Raw genomic sequence first — 20,718 nt, 5'->3', positions numbered from 1 at the left:
ACCACAGACAACATGGGTATAATTGTCACAATAAGTTGTCTCGCACAGACATCAGTCAACCCCACCAGTGAAAAAAAAATTAAAGGGCAACGGGAGCATTCATCTTTAGAGAACTGCACCAATACAGCATCCCACTGGAATTCCATCCCATTTATCTGAAGCCCTGTAGTAGAAGTGAAATCAAAGGATGCTCTATGTAGGACGAGGCGCAGCTAATTTGCCCTGACATCCGTGGTTTCTGGGAGACTTGCACTGTGTTGCTCACAGACAGTTTTACTTTGTGGAAAAAGAAATTGGGAGAGGGATTGATGACCGGACAGAACGAACATAGAACATCACATTTGACAGCAAGGAAATGTTCTTTGCATGAAGGTATTACTTACCTATTTAGCATACAACTATGCAAAAAAAAAAAAGGGTGAATTTACTTTGAAAATAATTTACCATACACAATACTTTGTGTGTGGGGTTTATCACAGATTTGAAAAAAATCCTTATTGGTGGACCAGACCTAATTGGATCCCGTAGCTACGTGAAGGTCCACCATGTGCTCATTAATTGCCAACTTTTGGCAAAATGTCCATCCTGACAACAAGATCACATATTTTGCAGTTTGCATGTGCATTGTCTGCTTGCAGTTCATTTCCAAGGCGTGCGGGAATTTGGCCAATATGCATTTCAAACAATGATAAATCTCATGTTTTCACCTTGGAGTGATATTGAGTCAGATGATTTCATGCGGTCATTTTGCAATCCCGGAACAAATTATGGTTTATCTCGGGAGTTCAATCGTACGTTGTAGTCATGTTCGGTGCAAAACGAAATCCCCAGTTTGTTTGGAACTGCAGTTGCAGCACTTTCACATTTTTCGATAGATAACATTGAGTATGTGAGTGCGGCAATCATATTAAGATATGGGAGCGTTTGCGCATACCTGAGAGCAGCAGCATGATACGTGTCCACATAGTCAGAGATGAAGAGCTCTCGACTCCTGACCACTGGGTCTGTGATAACCAGCTCACGGCCGGAGTCTGGGAAAAAGAAATGAATGGAGCGTGTTATCTGCTAAGCATGGAGTGACAAAAATGGCATGTATTTAACTCATAAAATCAGGACAGTCGCTCTCTATATCGTGAGTCATAAATACATTTGGAGAGGTCAATAATATGCCTCATAAATGAGCAAAGCCAATAAAGTGTGTTCCCCTGAGGGGAGGACATCATGTCCAGTCTTCGACTTAAGTGACCCTTAGAGAAGGGGGAGGGGGAGACATATCAGCAGCGCAGAGAATTGAAATGGCACTTTGATGAACGAGCCGAGTTGTTGTGACATGCCGGGACCACTGTAGTATGACCTTGCGACATTAATCCTAATAATCCAGAGTCCCTGTTGCAAGGACGCACTGCGGACGGCATAGCATCACACTGACACTTCTCCCCTATGGTGGACAAATCAAAAAATATGCTGTGCTCGGTTCCTAAAATGGATGGCGTGAACTAAAAGCCTTGCCTCTGACCCTATTTAGTTGTAAATGTTTGTTTATGCATTTGACCTCGGGTTCCAGGCCCTGGCACAGTGTATATTTTTAGAGGCATTTGCTTTCTGGGAGGTAAACTGAGAGCAGCTCAGTCATCAGGGCGCCGCTAACAGGATTTGTCAACAGGTGAGCAGCTTGTGAAAAGGTGTACACATTAGCTCCTTTAAATAAAAAATAAAAATAAAAAAATCAAAAGTGAATTTAAAGTAGCACTTGAAAGATAATGTCTACAAGTAATATAAAATATATTAGAATAGCTGATGTCTATAAATTGTGGGGGTAAAAAAAAAAAAGAGACGATACTACATCCACAGGTATGATTAAAAAAAAAAAAAAGTCACACTCTTTTCACTAAAGGAGAAAAAGATCTGAAAAATGTGATTGTTTTGTTTGACAGCTCATGTTTGGAGATGAAATGATCTGTTTTTGTGTGCCTCAGTTGGTCCACCCGTGTCTCCCTTTTGTTGAGGACGTTAAGAACAGGGATTGTGTTTACTCCCGGCGAAGTCGATCATGGGGAGAGTAACGGGCGCTGTTGAGAGTGTGTATGCTCAAGGGCCACATGGCACTGCAGGTTATTAACACTTGACAGCACTGCTGTGTGGACTGAGGGAGCGTTACCAGGGGAACAGTGGAGCACCACTGATTTCGCTCCTCTGCCCAGGACACAAGGCCATGCTTTCCGTTTGAAATGCAACCCACAGCTCCTTCCTGTAGCCCTCACAAATCTGGAGAACACAGGTGCGCGTGCGCACACACGTGTGCGTGTGTGTGTGTGTGTGTGTGTGTGTGTGTGTGTGTGTGTGTGTGTGTGTGTGTGTGTGAAGGAAAGATACGTGTGTCACAGTACACAGGCTCACCGTTCTCATTGTTGCGATCCTGCACCAGGTGCTGGTAGACAGAGTCGGGCACTTCTGATTGGCGGTAGTACCATTTCACATTCATCAGCAGATGGTCCCGTTTACTCTGCAACACAGAGAGACGACGTTGAGTTTGATCACACCGTCGCAAACGAGCCCCTTGTCAACAGTGATGCTTTGTGTAGACTCGGAAAGGCTGATGCCGGCGTGGCATGAAGGGCGGCTGAAATCAATTACAAAGGGGTTGCAAGCCATTTCAAGGTTGATGGGATGTGGGAAGTTATTGTCAGAACCGAGTGAGGTTCATTTTATCCCCAATGAACCAGGTTACAATTTAATTGAGCTATTTTTACATCATTTTGCAGATAATCGATGCATGGATGCTCAACAGACGGCCCTCTACTGGTCTTGTTATGAAGTGCATTTCAGGGAAGGCATGTAATTTCTTAGATGGCCAGCAGGTGGAGGCACAGCAGTGAGAAGACATCCTCACATCCATGGCCAGTCAAAGAAAAAAGGGAAGGGTGGGGAGAAATTGAGGCGAGGCATGAAAGGGGTAAAATACTGTTTTCATTTCATGTTATTATTATTTTTTTTTTTTGGTGCCTTCCCATAAACTCAACTGAGCGTCACTGTCGTTTCATGGAACATTTACAGACACTGCTGGGCTATGACACTATATTGTGTGTATGAACCACCACTATCAGGACCGGAGAAAAGAAGGAAATAAGTGAAATGTACGTCCCCTTTCTGTCTTATCCTATCTGTATGGGGGAGGGGGGGGAACATGAGGTCAGAGTTAAGATATTTCGAGTACATTGTTCAGTTATTTCACTGGGGAGGAGGCTGAGCTGAGCAAATCACTCTCAAGCCCACCTCTGCTTTTCCCATTCTCCTCCAAGTCCCTCCTTCCCTGTTTAATCGTTTTCATTCCAGTGCTCCACTCCATTTTCTTCTCCTTCAACCTTGAGCACGGTTGGAGGAAGTGAGCGCGGACGTGTTAAACGGCAGCTGGTATGCACTCAGTCAGCTGCATTGACTCCTCTGGGTGACGGTCAGTATTCACACAGAACCACACACTTGGAGTCGACAGAGAGCTACACTAATGGACTGAGACAGAACCTCAGCAGAGCGTGAAGAAATCAGTGCAGTGACGTCATGGCCCTCCTCCCCCCCATGTCAAGTTTGCCCACACGCCCGATCTCCTCAGTGTCTATCGACTTTATAGGCATGATTGCCTTTAAGACATTAGCACGAGTACAGTGAAACAAGTAGTTTTCCAGTACTGATCCATAATTAAGACTTGAAGAAGACTGAAACACTACAAGTGTGCTGCCGGAACGTTTCATTTTACGCTTGAAAAAAAAAAAAAAGAAGATGTAGCGCCTGTGGATAGGTAAACAGAAAGGTGCACTTTGACAAAAAAAGACTTATTTGAAAAGGTGCATTGCAAAGAGAAGACTAAAATATTTCTTTTGCGACAAAGTGTCCAAAATAGATGTTGCTCTATAGAGCATATTGCTGTTTGGAAGCTCAAAGTGGCGTTAAGCCCTCTTGCGCAGAAGTGGGGGAGAGATGGAGAGGAAGACAGAGTGCCACATATGGAGTAGATGTGGGGGAAAGGCACAGCTTTCAATTATGACATCGCTATAAAAATGTGCGCCGATAAAAATGTGGCAAGTGTATCAAAGGGGGTGTTAAGAGTCGAAATAAAAATATTGCTTGGATTGAACTGGATTTTGACTACCTCCATCATTGAAAACAAACAAAATAACAAAACCACAGCGCTGAACTGCATGGAGAGCTTCCTCGCTGATTGTGTGGCAAATCAAAGCCCCGTAGAACGACGGCCATCTCGGTTCGTCCCGCCAGAGGCTAAACATGGCCCTGCCCTGCCTCCTCCTGAGCCCTCAACCCTGGGAATGCTGCTCACAAGCAGATGGGCTAAAAGGCAAAGCCAGTTGCTGAGAGGCAGAAATGAAAAAAAGGTAAAGAAAGAAGAGTGGGGTTGGATTAAGGTAGGGGCTGATGGGGCGGTGGGGAGACGTTCTCGTTTCGGCAGACTTATAAATACAAGTGTCCCCGTGCTTTGCCAAAAGTCTCAAGGGGACAAGGCTAGCCCTTCACTGAGTGTGGAGATATAAATCTGAGAGTCATGCTTTGGGGCTTGAGCACAATGGCGGTGAATAACGCCCCCCCCCCCCTCGCCCCCCACCGTCTCAGCTTGGCCTGTGGCATTCTTGGCCACACTCAGAAAGCCAGGAAAAAGAAGGGAGGGCCGCAACAGTTACACTAGAAATACTTTTGAAATATCCCTCTAAAGCAAATACGTTGATCTTTATGAATAAAGGAACTAATGGTGGCTTTCATCTGGGCTCCAAAAGTAAGCAAAAGAACATTATGCGAGTTAGTTAATTCTCCTTCTCGCTGGCTTCGGGCGCCTGGCCCCTTGAATCCATCATGGGTGAGCGGTTCTCTTTGTGCGGCTGCATGTGTGTGCAGTCACCTCTCCAGCTGGGGCCGCCGTGCACGCACATCACAATGAAAAGCGAAGGCGGAAGAAAGAACATAAATGTGTGTTAATTTAAGGGAGTAAATTGTAAAGAAAAAAACGGGGGGGGGGCCGCGAATGTAGGATTAATTCCATCTTTCCATTCAGACGGGCCGCAATTAAGACAGGCCTTTTCAATGCAAAGCAAGTGGTGGGGCTCATACCCATCCGTGTTGGTCTTTTTCTCACATCTGTTCACGTCAGCTTTTCCAATAAAGTTATTGCTGAGTAAGCAAACGACAACAACTGAGGGAACATTGTGACAACCGGTGAGCTGCAAACCTCATGCCCTCCGTTCCCGCCGCACACTGTAACACAAGAGCTTTTGCTTTTAAACTAAACCAGACCCTCTTGCTCCCACACGCCAGGCCCCCAGTGCACCTCATTAACAGGAAACCTCTGTTTATTTTCTCTGCTTTTCAAACACTCTCTTCTTCCTCTGCTAACTCTTCTGGTGACATCAGCAAGCGGGATCTATGACTTCCTTCAGGAGCTGGCAGCCAGCGGTAAGGAAGGAAAGACGGATCTGCAACACATGCAGACAAACGGATAGCAGTCGCTCGGTGCTAGCAAGGAATGTTGAGCAGTTTGGCTTGGCTAGCAGGCGCTGCTGTGCGAACAGCTTAGTTAGCCGGCACCCCCCTCCAACCCCCCGAGGGCAGGGGTGGGCCGGAGCATAGTCAATCAGTGCTGGTAGCAGTGTGACATTGACAGGCAGAGGCTCAAAATGGCACAGAGGACAAGCTCTTGGGGGCGGGTACACGGGGAGTGTGTTTCACCTCCCCAGCCGCAAGGGGGGAGCGAGCACAACCGAAGAACAAAAGGCTGATTGTGGCATTTGGAGGCAGAGATGAAATCGAGGAGGACTAATCTTCCACTCTAACATGATAAGATTAGTGAGGGTGGGGGGGAGGCAGGAAGAGCTGGTTGGGAGGATCACACATGCACGTGCAACAACACACATATGCAAGACAAATATGATGGGAGCTCGTTGGAAAGGATTTCCACCTCTTGAGCCGCTGTCTTCGTTTTGCATCTCGCTCTCCACTATTTACTCCCTCTTTTTGTGAGGTGGAGAGATGTGCCAAGCACACCAACACTCAGTAAACGCTTCCATCTGGACGACACACACTCCCAAACACGTATTTTACTGTGTGTGTGTGTGTGTGTGTGTGTGAACATAAACTGGTGAGGTAGACGGGATCTGCTGTGTTCATGTAATCTTCAACATCACGATGACTGACAAAGAGAGAGAGGGGGTTAGCAAGAAATGCCAGCTTGCAGTGAGCAAGTACACACACACACACACACACACACACACACACACACACACACACACACACACACACACAAATAACAGGCTTTCAGGATAAGCATCACTTTTCTTCTCCCAACCCCGCAGTAGACTAAGGCAGGCTGAAACTGTGTGTCAGAGGTAAAAGACAGCACCTCTAAATCAGGCTGTCAGAGGCGGCGGCGGCAGCGGCAGAATTCCACTCTGCACACTCTTACCCCACCCCCTCACTCTGTATGGGCTTCACAGCGTGCACTCGGCCACTGGGACGAAGGAAGGACAACCAGGCCCTCAAGCGTTCTTGTCTTCAGTACATTTAATAAACACTAAACAAACACTGATTACAATGTTTGGGAAGGGTAACTGTGCACAGTGTGCTTTGCCCGTCCAGCAAAGAGAGCAAATACAGTCCATGTGTGTGGGAAGGAAAGATGATGATGATGAGCAGGAGGAGGAGGAGGAGGAGGAATGGGAGCGCGCGTGTGTGTGTGTGTGGGGGGGGGGGCGTCAAGTCCCAGCTGTGGTGGCGGTTCTGGCGGAACCTTTGCTCCGAATCTACACAGGGGCGCCTCTCCCCTCCGCATCCCTTTGGCTTGACCTGTTTGAATATCGAATGGGTGAGCTCTGCTTTGAACACACCGGGCCCATCTGTCAGCACAGCTCCATATTAGATGAATGCTTCAAAGTGGCAAATTTGCTCTCCCTTCTGCTGCGTGCATATGTGTGTGTGTGTGTGTGTGTGTGTGTGTGTGTGTGTGTGTGTGTGTGTGTGTGTGTGTGTGTGTGTGTGTGTGTGTGTGTATGTGTGTGTGTGTGTGTGTGCACATCTTTTAATGCCAGTGGCCATGTCTGCCTTACACTCAAAAACAAATTTGAAGGAGCAGGAAGGAACATCTGTTTTACACACATCCATAGGCCGATGTATACTCAAACCTTTAAGTATAAACTGAATGAAAATTGCTGAAGTGCATTCTCTTGTTTTTTTTTTCTTCATAGTATACAGCAGGGGTCCCCAACCGCCGGTCCGCGGACCGGTACCGGTCCGCTGGGCATTTGGTACCGGGCCGCACAGAAAGAACTTGCCTTAATTCAGTTTTATTTATTTCGGAATACGAAAGATGTTTTATTTTGAAAAACTACCGGATTCTCCGTTACATCCGTCTGTGTTACGCTTGACACACGTCAAGCCACGCTTCTCCTTCACGTGACCGATTACTTCAAAACAAAACGCGGGAACTCGCAAAATGAGTAAAAAAAAACTGCTGGAGATCGCAAATTCATAACTTTGCTGCTGTGAATTGGGAATTTCTCCATTGCGAGACTTATAAAGGTTTTCTTATCTTTTCTTATCTTATCTTATCTTAAATGACGGCAGCCTTAAAAGTACGTTCGAGACAACTGGATCAAAGTTATGGCTGAATACTCTGAGATGGCCACAATAGCACTGTTGCTATTTCCGACATGCTACCTGTGTGAGGCGGGGGCTTTCTGCAGCAACGGCGACGAAAACAAAATTACGAAGTAGACTGGACATAAACTACACACTTGAGGTGTCATTGTCTCCTATTACCCCGAGATGGGACCGTCTGGTTGCAGAAAATCAAGCTCGGGCTGTGGTGAGTCGTCATTTTCATGCACTTTGAATTTGCGTTGTATCGTATTTTGAAGGCATTAAACATTGCCATAGCGATCGGAGTGTTGCGGCCAGATTAGACGCTCCTTGTGTTTATTATTATGTTCGAAAATGCCACAGTTTTCATGCAGCTCATACCATATTATTTTGTTGTATTATTTCCGCCACACCTTAATTGCCGGTCCCTGAAAATATTGTCTGACATAAACCGGTCCGTGGGGCAAAAAAGGTTGGGGGCCCCTGGTATACAGTATCATAACAATCCCTCGAAGCCATGCTGCCTCAAGGCCGTGAGCAGCAAACAAATGAAATCACATGCTAATCTGATTGGACACATAATCCTCCTTTCCGCCAAATGGTATTGTTGAGTTCAGTTTGGTCCGCCACGGTAGGCCTTGATGAGTTTTGAACTTGGAGCTTGAGAAAATGCTGCGATCTACCGGGGATGCCACATCCTGTACTGTAAAAACAATCTGCATATTTTGACTTGGCAAAGTTATTCTGTTTAGCATTTAGCATCACCGCATAAGATGTGTGTGAAGGGCTTGACTCTATCTACACATGATTCCAGGTTTCTAAAAATAGATCCTTGCAAAGAAGAGCACAGCAGGGGTAAAGCGCTGCTCGCAGCAGCAAACAAGAATATACAATACTATGAAAACAAGAGAGGGAAAACAATTTATGAGAACCATCAAGTGAAAAAAAAAAATAAAACAGCAACAAAGTGTCATGCACATTGGGATTTTCAGGTTCCTATACCCGTAGTTAGAGTTTCGATAATGAGCACATTTGTTGTGAACAGTGCAAGAGATCCGTTCGAGCGTCACATGTCAAACATTGGAACTCCAGCATTAGTCTGAATGCTGTCGGCACTAGTACAGGCCAAAAAAGGGGCCTTTCTGGGCAGGTCCACTCAATTTTAAGTGTTCCAAAAAGCCCCGGAGGGAAAGACTATATCCATGGCAGAAATAATAAGAAAACGCCTGATGTTGACCATACGAGCCTGCCCCCACTGAGCACTGGTGGTGAGAACGGACAGAGCACACTAACCTTGAGTCCAACATAAATATTTGTCTTTGACTCCAACAAAAAAACAAAACAAAAAAAAAAAAAACAATGTTATTCGACCAGAGGGAGGCAGGATAAAAAAACAACAACAACAAAACAATCACTCATAATGATGATTATCTTCAGAAGAGCGAAACAAAGCACCGAGGAGTGATTTAGTCGACACACAAAAAGAACAAGGCTATTGACTAGAATGCAGATCCAAGTGAGACTTCAAACGCGGGCTGTGTGGGGACAGATGGAGGCAGTTAGGGGAGCTCATATCTGCTGTTCAGATCATAATACTGACTTTATTTCTCAAGCCCTAACGCTCAGCTAGACAGAGTTACAGCCTGCCAGAAAACATTGTCATTTCTGCCTACAGCCTTTCATTTAGAAGCTTCAAAGCCAGCTCGCTTTGATACCTGCCTTTCTCTCTGTGTGTGTGTGTGTGTGTGTGTGTGTGTGTGTGTGTGTGCAGCCTGGGATCTTTAATTTGGACCAGAGACTTGCTTGGTCTCAAGGCAATAACTAGATTCACATATGTCTAAACGTGTGTGGATGTATCGCTCTCGCTCTCTTGCGCTCTTTCTCTCTCTATATATATATATATATATATAAAATACAACATGTTAATGTTATGTTGTGCCAAGTGCCTCAACCTGTTTTGCTTTGGAAGGCGGTTTCCTGAAATCCGTTGTTTTAGTTTTCCCTAATTACCATAATAGCATAGCTTGAAAAGCTAATGAGACATCTCACTTGTACTGGACTGTCTGGACAAATGAGGAGGGGGAGGGCAGAGCGTCACGTCAGGAGGATATGAATATCAGGCTTTGTGTAGATGTGTGTGGACATAATGGACACTTGCCCAGATGACTAATCCAAACCTCGGGTGTGTGTATGTGTGCGTATACGCGCGCGCACGTGCGCGTTTAGCCTCCTGGGCAGAGCACGGCAGAGAAGGAGTTGTGGCTTGACTGTGTGCAGTAATGGAAGACAGGAAATGAGAAAGCTTGCTGAAGCCTGCGCTAATTGACACCGCCCCTAACTGATTTCGCGCACGAACACAAGCATGAACCTTGAACGCGATAAACACACACGGTGCACTGATGTTTCATGTGAAAGTTGCTTGCCGCATTCACAGAAGTGTAAATTGCAGATGATTCGGACAATACTGAGGGGGGCAAGAGCATTGCAGAGACAGCACAAATATTATAAGCAACTTGCTGGCAGGGTCATCATCAATGTAAATAAATGTGTTTTAATGTCCGGAGTTGTGATGGGCATTTGTCTAAACGTCCTTTATTCATTCACTGCCAGTCGTTTTCTCACTCGAGTTGCCCAATTTGACAGCAGTTTTACAGCATTTTGACTGATCTTTCAAGAAAATAAAGACAGAGCCTCTCTTCTGTTCTCTCCTCTCACCAGTTTCGACCTCACGCCTGTCTTGAGTAATTAGCAGTCGAACGGGTCTGTTTCACCCGCCCCCACCCAAAAAAACATTGGTTTCTGACCAAAAAGCTGAGAAAACTAGCTGTGTGTAAAAAAATCACATCAAGTGGAAGTGTGGCTCAGATGCTCATATTTTGTGTTTGATGACACCTCAAGCTATAAAAACAACCATCACCAACGCAACAATCTTTCTCTTGCCTAACACGACACATACTCTGCCATAGGCTTTACACGATCACGATTTTGGAGCCAATCACCAATTAGTGAGTTGAAAAAAAAAAAAAAAAAAAAAACGACAACCGTTCACCAAGCCGATCAGAAAATAAAGCAAATTTTAAACAACTTGTGTATGTGTGTAATCAGTGGGGGGTATGACCAGATGCCCCACAAAGGACAATGCATTGGGGAAAACAATATATATATTTCACCCAAAATTGTCTCCTCAAACGCTGATAAACATTCAATACACGGGAAAAAATGTATATGTATATCTATATGCACAGAAATCTCATATTATTAACGATGGCAGCATAGAACGTCCTTGGAGTGAACAAGGTTATGTTTGCTGTAATGTCTTATTTTGCAGATCCGATCAATGCTGTCATTGATTGATTGATGACATTCAAGCCGATCACTGTCAGTGTCACTTTTATCATGAGGCAAATTTGCAGATGAGTTTGAACTGTCCTCTTCATTATGCTGCAATGAATCCCTTTGGTAGTAGTGGATTTTTAATCCCCCCCCCCCGCCCACACACACACACACACACACACACACACACACACACACACACACACACACACACACACACACACACACACACACACACACTATCAGCATCCACTGGCAACCCTCAGCAATTGTTGCTCTTGTAAGCGTTACTCTTACACTTCTCTCTTCACATGCATCCGGGTTTTTTGGTAAAAAGATTTCATCATCCAAGCCTCCCAATGAACAACGCAAATGACTGATAGGAATATTCAGTATGTGGGCGGACTCCGATCGTTTCATTGTACCACTGTGACGTGGTCGGCAATTTCAATGGTCGGATCTAATGAGACTATCGGTGAATTTATTGGCAGCATGAAGCTCATTAGTATAAATTGTTAAACACACCGCATCGCATTAAAGCCGCAGGGTAGAAAGCACGAGGGAAAAAAAAGGTGTGGTTTATAGTCACACACACACTCACACACTTATGTATGATATTCCAGTTGACAAATCTTTTAAATGTGCTGAACTCCTGTTTCCATGCTCATGTTGTATGAGGCAGAACAAACCTGCCCAGAGGAGTTGAGTCATAGCAAAGGTCTGTGTGGATGTAGCTCAACCTCTTCTTGCTCATGTTACCTGTCTCAATTCCTCCAAGACGCAATGAATCAACATCCAGTTCCACATCAATTATGGCCGTCCCAAATTTTGCGCACCTCCTCCAATCTGCGCGAGTTCTGAGAAGAGGTGGGAAGGCTTCTCTGTGTGTGCACACGGAGTTAATATGAATTTGTCATTCATTTAATACGTAGCACTGCAGCAGTCATTTCCGCATGCATGCTCAGAGACAAACATCCAAATATGTTTGTGTAGGAGCTAACACACCCAGGAGAGTGGTGACACATGGCTGGGGGTTGATGAAGTTAGAGTGAAGGCATGCAAAAAACACATTTTTTTTAAATCAGATCTTCAAGCCAAAACCGGTCCAACGGCATGGCACGTGGCTGAGAACGGCTCAAGCAGTAGCAATTGTGTTGTTTAATCCAGCATCTGTAGATATCCATCGCTCTGCCTCCCTCCCCGTATGGGGATCTGAAGGTGACCTTGCCTATCAGTCGGTCTCTGGCGACGACACCGGTCCTTATCACCAATACAGCATGTACACGGCTAAGCACTGAGGAGTAGGTGGCCCATCATGCACACTCGCTTTGTACAATATGCAAATAGGTGCATGCAAATGATCCATCTGCATGCAATGATAACATCAGCACAGATGCAAATTCGGTAAATATGTGCATGTGTTTGTACTCCAAGTTACGTCCCTACAGCTGTGGCATACAAAATCAAACAGCTACTTAGGGCAAATGAATAACTGACGAGGAGCGTGAAAACAACTCGCGCACCTCCCCCTCCCCCCCATACACACACACACAAAGCATTGAGCAGCCTCCTGCCGTGCTGCAACAAGAGATTTATTGTCGACGACCCAGCTGCAATAACAAGGCATGGCCAGCGCTCAAAGGATGTGAAACACATGATTCTCAGTCTAGACTGACAAAAAACAGTTGCCTTCTTGTCACATCATTATGGGCGCAACGCTAAAAAATACACAGAATGACCAGAACAGCCGCTAAAAATGATCTCATTTACTGTTTATTTTGTATTCCAAGAGTCACATGCGAGGAGGAATGAGAACTGTAATATATCCGTGCCTTTTGGACTCCTTTTGGATAATTGTGACTTCAAAATGGAAGACACTTCAAATGGATACTAATGATAAAGGAAAAATGCACAAGTTGATCTGTAATAACACAGTTCAGTTGATGGAATATGTAGGCAGCTGACTTTTTCGTTTTTCGACTATGAGCAAAATTAAAGTGGGTTACTTCATTGTTAGCATTTTTTATTGCTTTTAAAAGACTTGGCAATGTATTGTTGCAAGCCAAAACATTTTTTTTTACCATCAAATGTTGAATGTAATGAATGATGTCCATCCATTCGAAAAAGGAATCATACTTGTGTATGAGTGATTCTCAACTGGTAGCCTAAAAATCGCATCGCAGACATGTAGTCATAAAGTGCATTTGCATATTTCATCCATATCCAACGTGTGAAAAATCCCAAAATACATAAATAAATTTTAGCTGTTAAAGTTTTGGCTTGAAATTTTGTCCACCATTTCTGATTTAAAAAAAATAAATTGTTTGGTGTGCCCAATTGAGAATTCATGGAAACGTTATGAGATCAGTTTCATACAGGACTCAATGTAAGAACATAAAAAAATAAAAAGAGGAGGTGTGCACTTGAGGAAAAGATATACAGCATACCTTGAGAGAACAATGAATAACATATTTCTGTCAAAAAAAAACGGGAGATGAAGAGACTAAACAACACACTCCGACCCAGATAACACAGCAAGTGTGTGTAAATCAAAAGGCATATTTGGAACCCTCGTACACAGTGACGATGACTGCATTTGTTTTGTCGGGTCGGGGAGGCAAAGCATTTTACTGTCAATGGTGGAATTACTCGCTTCAGCTCACTCTATCGGGGTAAAGAGAGGATGGCTGTTTATCCGCAGTGACAAGGGGGTTAAACAAAAGAGAAGCAAAGAAAAGACGAGAGAGGTCAGAGCTGTCCCCGTGATGGTGTTTTCTTTCTGTCTATTCCTTCAACGACGTCAGTGCTGTGTGTTGTATAAGCGGCCAGGTCAGTGTAATTAGCTGTGAAAGCGCGCTCGAGGCGAGGAAACAGAAGACAAACAAGAGTACTAAACACATTGAGGCCATGACTACGAGGAAAACCCCCAAAAAAATAAAAATTAAAAAAAAACAGCATCACGCCACACACAAGTGGATGATGCATGCGCTTTGGGGGGGACTTCCAAACCACCGCAAAGGAAGCGTCGGTTTATAGCACTGAGCTGTTCTCCATCACATCCTGCCTCCCAGCTTTGAAAGGAGACACGGGTCACTGTGTCAGGCAGACAGGATTGCACAGAATCCTGTAAAGCAACCACTAAAAACTGAACACGAGCCGGATGAAGCAAGAGCTGCGAGCTATGTGGTGTATGTGAACTTAGATGGCCCTCCCCCAGCCCCCACAGCCTCCTTGGCTGCTGGCCGATAAGGTGACTTGACGTTGCGTGTTTGTAATAGTTTGGCTGTGAAGAGAAATTTGACTAACAGTCTGCGGAATCCAACAGGGCGGGGGCGAGCGGCAGCTCCCTGAACAGTGGGTATCATTGCCTTGGCAGCCCATACATTACCGCTGTCCATCCACGCCCCCGTGGCAGGGCGCGACCAATGGGGAAGCGGCAGCCCAAACAAACAAATCCTCGGATCCTCCCACGGCGTTGGAATGGAGAATGCTCAAAATGTGCCGCTTCAGCTGGTGATTGACACAAAGCCTCTAGTTTATACCGGCGCCACAGAGATTTGCATACGTTTACCATATCCCACCCCCCTTCCCCTTTCTGGTGTCCTCATGCGTACCCCCCCCCATCCCTGCATGAAGTGGATATTACCCCACCCTGCTGCTCTGATATTGATCAGCCTCCTCCCTCACACTCCCCTCTTCCTCTGTCTCCTCTCTTCATAACCCACTGCATTGATTCCACCTCTCCCTCTGAGGCCGCCAGCGTGGAGTGATTACACACACAGCTCACGCGCACGCACGCCCACACACAAACGCAAGCACACGTATACACGCACAGACACAAACGAGAATCTATGGTAGCGCATGTGGAGCTGTGCTTTACTCTGGAGGCTATGAAGCTATGTGGCTGTGGCGACAGTCTGTGTGAAAACACCGTTTCTTTTCATTCGAGGTAAACGGTGAGTGAAAGCTGAGCGTTACGTATTACCGTCGCAAATACGGCCAGTATAGCCTGTTAGCATAGCACATCGACATGCTGGCAGACAGCCATATGTGCTCTTGTGGGTTTTTTTTTTTTTTGGGGTGAAGATGGTGCTAAAGATGGCTGTGGTGGGACTTGACAGGTGGGCTTCAGACACCTTGTGATTCTGTACAGAGCCACGCTGAGCAGATACACGCTTCCTTATATGGGTCTGCAGTGCTGCACTCACCAACCAGCTCAAACCAAGCATCCCCGTCCTCTCCAGTCAAGGTAGCAAACGAGCGAATGCCACGGGCATAACGGCAACAGATAGACAAAGGATTGTAACAGCCCGTGTAAACTGGGCAGCATTGAAAGAGATTTGACACGCTTCGATGACCTAATCTGTGCCAGCAGCCTATTGCATAGCTAAATAAACGACTTACCAGAAATGGGGGGGTGGGGGGGGGGCGCAAAATAAAGGGCGGGGAAAAAGCCTCTGTTTGGCATACATTCCGCAATATGGAACACCATTTTTGCTAAGGACGTTTAATTAGTGTTTTAATGCCGCTGGTGGAGATTCAATCACGCTCAGAATGTCCCAGTATGAAATCACATTTTTTTCCTCCTCCTCATGGTATGCCGTATTTAAAATAACGACACGCATAAGCAAACCAGCTGTCGGATATGCAGTTTTAGCTGATGAACTTAGAATTGCGGTGTAGGCAAGATTGTCTTTTTCGAGCTTCCCCCAGCAGAGCAAAGAGTGTACAGTAACATGCAATATATAATCTACACGCTGACCCCCGTTTGGCATTTAGATGGCATTTTAGCGGAGCGGCAAACAGTTTGCTCCTAATTATGGCCGGTTGCCGCTGTATCCTGACAGACATCCACAACGCAAGCAGGACTATTATTTCCATTCTCTTCAGGGTAACCCACACCTCTGCCGTTAGATTTAATGTTAAGGTGGGCCGGGGGTAAGTGCTTGAGATAACGAAAGTCCAAGCAAAGCGGGGCTGAGCAAAGTCGATGTGAATCAATGGCGTTCGGCAATGTTTTCCTCCAGTACCTTTCGCTGTTCAATTAGCACTTTTATTGCGCGCCATGTAACTTCTTAGAGCAGCTCAAAGCGATTACTTTAATGGTCTTATCTGACAATAAAAACAATCCATCTCTAATTCAGCTGGAGTGCATGAAACTAAGGATGTTACAAAAGAAAACCGAAAATAATCATCGCTAGCAGCACATTTCAAATATACAACTACTACTTCAAGAAGTGAATCATACTACAGAGAAAAGGTCAACTTCAATAGAGTCAGAAATCTGTTCGCAGTCATCTGCAGGCACGACTAAGTTGCACGAAAAACAGATGAGCTGAGCTTTTCAAAGAAGCACATATTTCCCGTGCGGGGGGGCTCGAACGACAGAACACCCCCCTATGCAAAATGCACAACTGGATCGCATCAATCACGTTGCCTATTCCTTTGAAAAAAAAAAAAAATCACACAATATAATAAGGACCTCAAGTCAATCAGTATGAGCTGAAATCGGGGATTTTAAACCCTGCATGCTGAGACGCCACCAGTAAATGGTCCACTCCACTCACAATGCCTTGAAGCAAAAGATTCATCACAGGGTCCGGACAGCAGAGGAGACGTATAAAGGGGATGTCGGGGGAAGCCATGTGGAATAAGGTCAAGAATGCCATAAGGTATGGAAAGTGCCAACGATGAGAAACCCACAAAGCAGTATTCAGCCCCAAATGGATGGAGCTGTGGGTGCACTGGAAATGGGAGCTAAAGCCAACTCTGAATTTGGATTCAACCTCCGTGCTAGTTTTTTTTTTTTTTTGCAAAATCCATCATTGCGGCTATTTCGGACATTGTATTCATGTGCTCCCGATACAAATGTGAAGACAGATGTCACTGAATCAAAACAAAAAGAATTGACAGCTGTTTAAAAAAAGGGGACTTAGTGTTGTCATGATAATTTCATCAAGAATATTTAACAATCAGCAAAATGCTCCGTTTTTTTTTTTTTTTTTACCTCCCTCTGCTCTGTACACAAGCGTTAACGGCCTGCTGGAACAAAGGCATCCCTGTTTCACAAACACGCTGCCAAGCTGTTAAGTACATTTTTATAATGAGCGTGGCAGGAGCAGAAATGAGTGCAGTACAGAGACGGACGGTAGCAAAGCTGGGCTCTTTGATTCCACCAAATGTATTCTCTATTTCAAAGAGTGTTTTGTGGCTACTTCACAGCAACAATCAATTCGTATTTGTGTCAAATTTCACCGGAGACTACCGTGTTTAGTCCACAATAAGACATGCGTAAAAAAATAAAATAAAAACAAAAAATGCTAGTTTTGGATTGATGGTTGATGGTAATCATGACACACACCAAACTTTGTCATCGCTTGTCACTGGGTTGGTACCATCAAATTAGCAAGGGATCCTCGAAAGAAAAATATGCTTAATGCACAATACAGAATTTAGAATCATTCAAGGAAATATGCATCTTAAATCAAAACGTTTAAAACATTGTCAATGCTTGACGATAGATTCTGGATGCCACACCAAGGACTCGACTTGCGCGCGCATCAACAGATTAACTCTGCTATCTTGCTTTTCCTTTGGCTTTCGAGTGTAAATTTGACTACATCTACCCCCTCGCCCAAAAAAAAAAAAAAAAAAAACCCCATCTCGCATCGACAGCAATTTTTTGGTATTATGCCTTGATCCTAAATATTTAAGTTTGTTTTTTGTCATAAAGTATTTCATCATCTTCAAACATGTTTACACAAATAGGAAAACTGACTGTAAAATGACCTGTACAGCTAATAAGGGTTTTTATGATGGCAACCATTTCACCAATAATTTCCATTATTTTCTATGGGAAAAATTGCAAGTCAATAAGGCATGTGTTTGACTGGATCTATTTCTATACCCATGATAACAAACAACCTTCATAGCTTGGGAACATACGTTTGGGCTTTTGTTTTGTTTTTTTTAAAACTTGTAAACGCTTAGAGGGCAATAATGTGGTACATATGAATCAATTTTACCTTGAGTGAGCGACTCCTTACGAAGCCCTATGACAAACCGGCGAGACTAAAACTGCACACCTATACGCAGATTCAAAAGGTGCACATCTGGTGATGTGATACTCGATGAATCTCATCCACAGGCAGTGAGTGACGGATGGGCAAACACAACTGAGACCGAATCCCAATAAATGAATAAATAAATAAACCCGTGGCAACACACTGTGGGTGGAAGTAGAACGCCCTAAGCTGAGAACATATCATCCTTTGTATCCGAGGAAATACCATTCTATATTTGAAGAAACAAGTGACAAATATGGAGGGTGCAGTCTTTGAAATGCCGCCAAACGTTGCGAGCGTCTGTTGGGGCTCTTACTGCGTTTTATGTACTAAAAAGCCACATTTGAGCATCAAGCTTCAGGACTCGGCACTCCTGTTTATTGGTTCTTGGGCAGCCGCAGCAAATAAATCCTTATGACATATCAGATAAAAAAACGCTCTTTGGTTTTGCAAAAGTGTTGCTTGAATACACTGTTGTGGACGCTTTGCGAGACATGAAAAATAGACTTTTAAAGCAGACTGGTATTCCTTTCATGATCAAGGAAACGCTGTGAGTCAGCTGCTTTAGATCAGCGAGCATTCAGAGGTGGTGAGGACACCAAATCGCTGCGAGTCAAGCCGGAGCGCATGTACAGAATGTCAAGACTGTGCTGTGGGGGAGCCGCTGGAGATGGCAGCCTCTGGCGGTTCGGCTGCTGTTTCGTGGAGGCAAGCGGCTTCGCAGGTTACCGAGTGTGGACATTCCGCAGACTTCACAGCAATCTCCAAAAATTTCCTCTGATCCAGTCTACTCTTCTCTTTGCCATTTCCTTCCTTCCTTTTTCTCTTTCTGCTCGAGTAAATATACACCATGTGTTCTTCAATGGGGGTTGAGAGAAAAGTGGAGGGGGAGCGGGGTGGGGGGTGGGATAAGGCCCCTGTGTTGAGTGTGTGAATACGATACCACGGTAAATCTTTGTTTCCACGGCAATAGCCGCCTTTTCCCCTGTTGTATCTCAGTCTTTTTTTTTTTTTTTTTTTTTTTTATTGGCATGACACACACTGGGCAAGCTGCAAATTACCCCGAGTTGAGATGAGAACCCACAGAAGAGAAGGAGGAGGAAGAAACAGGGTGAGAATGCAAAGGAGACAAGGAGTGGAATGGAAAAAATGTGAAGTGGGTGAAGACAAGGACGTGGTGTAAAATTAACTGGCTGTTTTTAGAGCAGAGGCCAATCCAATTAAAGCTTGACCAATCCAGGCAAATGTGTTTAGTGTCTGGTTACTACGCACGGCTCTCGGAGGCCAAGCAAGGGTAAGAGATCATCCAAAGACACGGCTACAATTGGAAAAAGAAGGAATGAGTATTTAAAAAAAAAAAAAAAAAAGACGAAATGAAACAGTTACTTCATTGCAGCTATATTAGGAATTTACCCAACGAGTCGCCAACACGTCGGCGTGTCTGATTAATTAGCCTCCCCCGGTGGTGGCGGAAGATATGACAGAATATGAAGAATGATTTGGGATCTTGTGAGTTGCAGTCAATAAATACGCAAAGGGTTACGACAACCGTAAAATTGCAGCTCGGACTAGGGAAAAAAAAAGTCACGAGAAACATCTTCTGGAGTTTGTATTGCTGCCTGCCTTAGGTAGCACATGCAGAACCTGATTTAATGTCACTTGTTCTCCCCACAAAGAACATCCAGATTGAATGCTTCACCAAGTCACATTAACACCTCTGATGTGGCAAGAAACCGTGTCAAGTGTTCACCCCCTGTAAGGATCTTGATCGACGTAAAACTTTAGCGCTGGACAAATGTGCATTTGAAATGATGAGGTTGAAGAAAACAACGAGGGGCAAGAGTGAGCATGAACCTTTGTGACTGAATAACTTAGCAGCGGTGGTTCTTGATTCAGCTTAAAAATAAATAAATAAATAAATGCTATCCCCTGGCCTCAAACCAACCAAACCCCCCACTGCTCAGAGACAGCACCCCAACCATGGAAAAGAGAATCACCACGCTAATACTCTGCAAATAATACGACTGGGTGAGCAACTTGTTTCCATAGCAGCGCTTAAATAAAACAAACGGAGGACAGTCAAGGTACACAAAATAAAATAAAATACTGAGAGACTATGTAATAAGAAGAACGGGGTTTGTGTTCAGGCTCTAAAAGGGGCGCTAAAAAGAGCCTTTTGCGAATGTGGTTGAGTTGCATCACCTCAACATTGCCATTTTGTATTGCTTTATTTATTCAACATGGTGCTCTGGTGAACAATCAATGGAACTCTACTCCCCATCAGAGACAGCGCCCCGGAGCAGAGCTAAGAGATGCAGTTTGCAAGTGGCTTCGCTGGATCTGGAAAATGCACCGAGCTTGCAAGCTGACACCCGCCTTGTCCGTCGAGTAGCATGTGTTTGCTTTGGCACATGTTGCCGAGAAACATCGCCTCCGCTAAATGACCCGGTGTTATTACAAGAGCAGCATTAATGGCTTCATCTCAATGAAAAATCAAGAGGAAAAGAAGGGGATTGGGAGAGCAAGCAGAACTGGTGCCTGTGCTTACCTCACAGAGGGGGGATTAATCACAACTGTCATAATGGAGAAAGTCTCCGTAGTGGAAAAACATGTTTTACTCACAGGGTCTGGGCACATTATATAGAGAGAATAGAATGGGGGGGGGGGGGGGTTGCGGGTGTACTCCGCT

At 44.8% G+C, this 20,718-nt stretch overlaps 1 protein-coding gene across 5 annotated transcripts in view; it reads right to left on the bottom strand.

Moving 5' to 3' along the window:
• The window catches only part of rerea (arginine-glutamic acid dipeptide (RE) repeats a), a 148,262-nt gene that overhangs the window by 35,041 nt on the left and 92,503 nt on the right, over positions 1–20,718 (bottom strand). For all 5 annotated transcript variants that reach the window (XM_019863014.1, XM_019863015.1, XM_019863013.1 and 2 more), the window contains 2 exons: positions 2,398–2,503; positions 935–1,031 (listed from right to left, as the gene is read on the bottom strand). In XM_019863014.1, coding sequence (XP_019718573.1) covers positions 935–1,031; positions 2,398–2,503 — 203 coding nt within the window. The remainder of the gene's footprint in view (positions 1–934; positions 1,032–2,397; positions 2,504–20,718) is intronic.

This window comes from Hippocampus comes, unplaced genomic scaffold, assembly GCF_001891065.2.
Source record: "Hippocampus comes isolate QL1 unplaced genomic scaffold, H_comes_QL1_v1.1 scaffold1, whole genome shotgun sequence".
NCBI classification, from domain to species: domain Eukaryota; kingdom Metazoa; phylum Chordata; class Actinopteri; order Syngnathiformes; family Syngnathidae; genus Hippocampus; species Hippocampus comes.
Note: the sequence above shows the minus strand (reverse complement) of the source record. Positions and strands in the feature narration are given on the sequence as shown.